Raw genomic sequence first — 6,281 nt, forward strand, 5'->3', positions numbered from 1 at the left:
CCCTTCCCAGCTCCATTCCCTGCCCTGGACACGCTCCATCCCCTCAATGTCCTTCTCACTGTGAGTGGCCCAGAACTGAAGAGAGGAATTTGGGTTTTTCCAGCCTCTTTCCCCCAGCCCAGTGCAGGATAGAGCTCCCTGGTGCCCGAGCAGCACATCCCGAGGATCCCATGCAGCTCTGGGAAGCAGCAAAGCCACGCACACGGATCTGCAGAGCCTGGTCAGGCTGACCAAGGAGAACAGTCGAGAAAGGGGAACCAGAAAACAGCAGAAAGGAAGGACAACAGCCAAGGAGGCTGCAAAGAGGGGAAAATCCAAACAAAAACCAATGTGGACGTGCTGAGAAGGCAACAAAGACATGGGGAAAACACACAAAACCTCTGAAGAGGACTGGGGAAAGTAGACATGGAAAGAAAAACGGGGGATATGTGGGGAAAAAGAGCTTTTGCTGGACAGAACACTCAGGGGTTTTAAAAATCAGAGGGAGAGGGCAAAGATAGGGCAGAGACAAAGCCCTGGCTGCTGTTGGCACTGACTGAGCTCCACCTGCAGGAGCAGGGGGTTCCTCTCCAGGCTCTGGGGCACAGATCAGTGCCCTGGGGGATCTCAGCACCCTCCTGGGTGGGAGTGGAGGTGACATGAGTCACCCTGGAAATGGAAATCTCCAAACACGCAGAGAGTTTTTGGGAGGGCGGCTTGGCCTTAAGTGGGTCTGCTCCATTTCCATCTGAATTTCCACCCAGCCTTAGGGATAGAATTTGTTCTGGTGGCTCAGTTAAAAAGTTTTGCCAAGTAAACAGTGAGGTGGAGTGATTTCTCCATCTCCCTGTCCTAATGTTTTCTGTTTGAGTCATTTCTTCCACGAGGGTGTTTAAGGAGCCCTTCTGGTGTTGTCTCTGTTTAATTGCTTGCTCACTCCTACAGTACTGCCTACTCTAATTACTCCAGTCTAATTAAGAGGAGGAAAAAAACAACATTCTACTGAAGGGTTAAGGAGACCAAGAGCCCCAGGAAGAAAAATGGGGATCTAATGGGGGGTAATTTGCTCATTAGCATGGTCCCTCCCCAAATTAACCTAAATGGAAGCAGAATGAGAGAAAAGAGAGAGAAACACTGATAGAGAGCAGAGACATACTTAGAAAGACAAACTGATGTGCCAGAGTTTCAAAGACCAGAAAAAAGTTACCCCAAAAGATTATATATATAAAATTAAAAAGGAAATAAAAAATAAAAAATCAGAGGATCCAAAATCTTGCTTGGAAAGCAGAGAAAGCACCAGAAACGTCCAGAAGAACAACACCAATGCCACAGAAACCCCACTGCAGCCACGGCACAAAAAGCTGGTGGTTGGGCAGGAGTTCCTGGGGAGGTTTTCTACCTTATAGGCAACACGAGCTGGGCATTTCTTCCCAAGGCCTAGAGGTGGGGACATGTGTCTCAGCATCTCATACATGTCTGTGTAACTGATGCGCCCGCTGGGACCACAGGGATGGAGGCAAAAGCACCAGGACACAGAAATCCCATCGGATTGAGGCGGGGAAAACGGGGAAGGGGTGGGGGAAAAGGCAACACAATGGAGCAAATGAAAAGGAGGAGGGAGAGAGAGAAGGGAAAGCAGACAAGAAAACAGAGATCTGGTTAATCAGATTTCTCCGGGAAACAAAACCAAACTCAAGAGGTGGGGCAGGACAAAGGTGGCTCCGCTTCCGTTGCTGTGTTTCGGCCCAGGTGTCTCCTCCTCCTGCAGGGACAGCCCCTGGCCCTGGGAATGATTGATGTCCCCTGGGGATGATTGATGTCCCCTGGGGATGATTGATGTCCCCTGGGGATGGCTGATGTCCCCTGGGGATGCTCGATGTCCCCTGGGGAATGCTCGATGTCCCCTGGGGATGCTCGATGTCCCCTGGGGAATGCTCGATGTCCCCTGGGGATGCTCGATGTCCCCCAAGGGAGAAGGGGTGGCAGGGCTGGCTGTGGCTGGCTCTTGGCGGGGTGGGGGATGAGGGTTCCCCCATCACCCCCCAAACCAGTCAGGTCACCACGCCAGGGAGAGCTGGGAGGCAGAGTTATGGGACAGGGCTGGGAGAACACATCCAGAGTTCCTGCCAGGGAGCAGCACTTTGGGTTTGGTGATGGGACAAGGGAGAAGCCAACCGTGGGGGATTGAGGGATGTGCTGGGATTGCTCCCACTCCCAGCTGGGATTCTGCAAATTCCAGCAAAAGCAGGGCCCAGCCCTGGCAGGAGCTGTTCCTCCCTCACTTTTGGTGGGGCTTGTTTTTCACCAAGCCAACCTCAACTGGAACTGCAGAGGTTTGGGAAAAGTCCCTCAGAGCAGCCCATTGCTGAGGGCACCTCCCTTCAGCACACAGTGGTGGATAAATCCTGGCCTGAAAAACAGGGGGTGCAAAACAGCAGGAAATTCTTGTTTCTCCCTTTGGTGCCTGTTAGAACTGGGAGCACAACTGTGATGATTCCTTTTGTTTTCCCAACCAGCTGCCTGCTTCTGCAATGTGCAAATCTCTGCTGCCTGCCATCTGAGGAGACCCAGGGACGTTATTAAAGTTTAACCCCTGGAAAAGCAGGAAAACCTAAGCACTCATTTAAACCCCTTTTCTGAGCAGGAACCTTCCCACCAGCCCAATGCCCTGACACAGATCTCAGTTCCTATGGAAAGCTTTGATGGAGGAGGAGAGAACTCACCCAGCCCAAAACATCTATTCCCATCCCTGGTAACTCTGCAGATAAAATCCCAGCCAGCTTTCCCAGCTCAGAGCTGCTTTAGAGGCTGCTGAGAGACACAAATGGGAACTGGAGCCAATGTCCTGCCCTGGTTCCTTCCTGCTCCTGGGCTGGGGTGTGGGGTCTCCTCTTCCTCTGCAGAGCTTCTGAGCTCAGTCAGGTGTGGGAAACTCCTGGGCTGGAGTGCAGAAGAAAAGGGAGCTCTGGGCTGGCTGCTTCCAGCCTTCTTCATCCCCTGATTTCCAAGGAATTCCCTGCCTGGAGCTGGGTCCCCACTGAAGCCCATCCTGTGCTGATTTCTCATCAAGATCTGTCCCAAATCCCCCAGCTGGGCTCCCAAGCACGGGGAACTCTCCCTGTGCCGTGAGCAGGAGCTTTCCCTGGGCGTCCACCACAACTCAGAGACATCATTTAACCCCCAGGCCTCTGGGTTTGAGCTCATCCCTCATCCCTGCCCAGATCCAGTGGTTTTCCAGCTCAGGAAAGGATGAGCTGATCACTCAACAATGCTCCAAAGCCAAACCAAACCTGCTGCTCCCTGGAAACCTTGGGATGCCATTTCTCCCTGGAATATATTGGGACTCTGGGATGCTTTTCCCCAGCATTTCCCACCTGGAGCTGGCAGGATGGAAGCTGGGGGGTTCCCCGTCCCATAAAAGTGCCTGTTCCCAGCCAGCTGGGGTGTGGAGGAGACAGGGAAGGGATGCATGGAGGAGAAAGGAGGCAGTCAGTCAATCATTCCTTTTATCAGGCAAGGGATTGGTTACGTTACAATTTCTTTTCTCTACTGGTTGCATTTGCACTCGGGGGAGGGAAGAGGGGATAAAAAGAAACAGAACCAGGACTAGAGATGCTGGAGGGATCTCTGAAATTCCAAACCTTGTAGGCCACCCTATGAGGGCACTTCTTTCCTAAGCCCAGGGGTGGAGCAATTACACGTAACAAATTGTACATATCCTTATAATGAATGCGGCAACTGGAAAGGAAACACCAGAGGTTATGATGGCAAAATCCAACAGGAATCAGCTTTTCCCCAGGAAAAAGGGAAAAAACAGCTTTTCCACAGGCAAACAGGACAAGTTGGAAGGGCAAAACACGCTGAAAAGGAAGGTTAGTCTGGAAAGGAAGGAGCTGCTTTAACACAGAGGGAACTTCCAGCTGCTCACCCAGTGTTATATCCTTGGATTTTCCTCTGGGAAACCTCCAGTGCCATGTGCAAAGCTTCCCAAACATTTGGTTTCATTTCCCACTCATGTTTTAATTCCCTGTGCCTCAGCATCAAGCTCCAGACTCTGCTGCCCAACACCCAGAGTCTGCAGGCCACAAAGAGCCTCTTTAATGGATTATTCCTGGGATTTTATTACAACTCTTCAATGGATTATTCCCAAATTAGCTGCTTTAAAACCTTGGGAACCTTTCCCTGCCACTGTCACCTCCTAATAACCCCAGCAGGGCCATTCCTGAGCAATGAGGAATTTGCTGGAGGAGCAGAAAGTGTCACCTCCAGAGCTGTGCTGGGCACTGGCACGGGGAAAATCCAGGTTCAGTAGCAGAAGGAGAAATCAGACAGCTCCTGGAAGCTTTGTGGTCACTCTCATTAACTCCCAACAATCATTCCAGCCAATTAAACAGCAGGATTATATTTATCAATCTTATTTTTGTGTGGAGGTTTTAGTCCCACTTCTGAAAATGTGATTTCAGCAGAACTATTCACACTCAATAACTTCCCAGCAGAGCGAAAAGGGAACAGGGTTAGAGGAAAAAAAACAACAACAAAACAACAAAACAACCGAATTAGCATCTTACTATCTGACTTTTCCTGCATTAGCAGCTCTGGGAGTGGAAAGGTTTGGCCCCTGAGTGACTCAGAGTTAATAGAGCGAGAAATCTTCCTGAAAACTCAGTGCTGGTGCCTCTTCTGGGTGGAAAGTTCCTGAATATAAACATTCAAAATCCACATTGATCCCATTTTTTTTTCCCCTTGCAGGTGTGTTCCTCCTCCCACGGATGCAGAGCCAAGGTTGGTTTTTTTTAAGGAGCAACCAGCACTCCTGAATTTTCAGCCTCATTGAGATTTTCCAGTGGGAAGAGACAGGATTGGCTTGGCAAAAGGGAAAAAGAAAAGCTATTTATGCCTGCTAAATCCCCACAAAGGATTTGCTGTGTCACAGAGCTCGTGGGGATGAAAATCTACCTGGAGATTACAAACTGGTAGTAGCTGTGGAGTAAATATTCAGGTTGGTAGTAGGGGGGTGGCTTGGAGCAGCTTAAATCCCCCACAGTTCAGAGAAATGCAGGTTTTTAGAACAAGTTTCCATTTAAAATTAGGCTAAATCATTTCAAATGAGATTTTAAAGCAGTTTAATTGCATCCTAGCAGGGAGTTTGGGTTGTTGGTTATCCAAATATTCCCTGCCCCTGTCTCTGCTGAAGGGAAACAAAAAAGAAAGGAAAGATTGGAGGAGCTGGAGGCATCACAAATCCAGAGATTCATGGCACAGGAACTAAGGGGAGGAAAAAGGGATCCAAAATTAGGTGAGCTTTAAATTAACAAAGAGTCTCCCAACAGGCCAATTCCCAAATAGAATATCAAAGGAATTACTGGGACCGAGCATCCAGAAATGAGAATAATCCCGTCACCAGGGCTGTGGTGCAGCAATACAGAAAAGCAATTTATTAAATCAGTCCTGCTCTAGAAGTGGCAGGGCCATTCCCTCAATTCAAAAAAATTCCTTAATTTTTCCTTAAAATTCCAATCTGTGCTGCTGCTCCACTGCCTAAGCCCAGTGTGCAGGTCTCCCTGTGTCTTGGAAGAAATAAAATGAAGAAATAAACTCCTAAAATAAACATCTCATTGTCCAGTGTGTGAAAACCATCCCCTCCATTAACCCACTCATAAATCAGGAATATTTTATCAGAGAATTAAACAGAATATAAGAATCAAACACCTCCAAACTTTGGCCTGTTTCATTTTATCCAGATTATTTTGCACATCTTTAGAGCTAAATATTACTCCAAAGCCAAAATTCCCACGTAGAGTTTGATGTCACTACAAGGAAGCTTCCAGGAGGAAAATGTTGTGTTTAATGAGGAAAGGCTGTTCCAAAAACCCCCAAGTTGTCAGGAAATCATTATTCCATCATTGGAATTGGAATTGGAAATTCCATTGGGGATGGGATGGTGGAAGCAGGACCTGCCTCAGCTGCAGCCCAGGCTCTCTGCACAGCATTTGGGAAACCACCAAGGTGGATCCAACAGCCAGAGATTTGTGGATTTTCATCTCTGGACGGGATGCAGGAACCAAAAGCTCCTTTTGGAAGTGCTAAATGGCTTTTCTCCACGGCAGTTTAGCCAGGCTCAGTGGAGCTGAGGCTGTTAATCTGTTCAGTTTTGGCTCTGGGTGTGTGTGAAGGAAACGCCCTTGCAGTGACACCAGGTTTGTTCCTCTCCAGCACTCAGGGAATTGCAGCATTTAACAGCGATGATACCTCAAATCCTGGAGTTGTTCCCGTTAAAACGGGCTCTGAGCGTGTCCTGGTGC

At 48.8% G+C, this 6,281-nt stretch overlaps 1 protein-coding gene across 1 annotated transcript in view; it reads right to left on the reverse strand.

Annotated features, from left to right (window-relative positions):
• CACNA1B (calcium voltage-gated channel subunit alpha1 B) overlaps nt 1-6,281 on the reverse strand; it is a 225,353-nt gene that overhangs the window by 20,271 nt on the left and 198,801 nt on the right. Inside the window, exon 37 of the mRNA XM_015644531.2 lies at nt 1,379-1,636. Within this exon, the coding sequence (XP_015500017.1) occupies nt 1,379-1,636 (258 nt within the window). The remainder of the gene's footprint in view (nt 1-1,378; nt 1,637-6,281) is intronic.

The sequence above is a fragment of the Parus major genome, chromosome 17 (genome assembly GCF_001522545.3).
Source record: "Parus major isolate Abel chromosome 17, Parus_major1.1, whole genome shotgun sequence".
Taxonomy (NCBI): Eukaryota; Metazoa; Chordata; class Aves; order Passeriformes; family Paridae; genus Parus; species Parus major.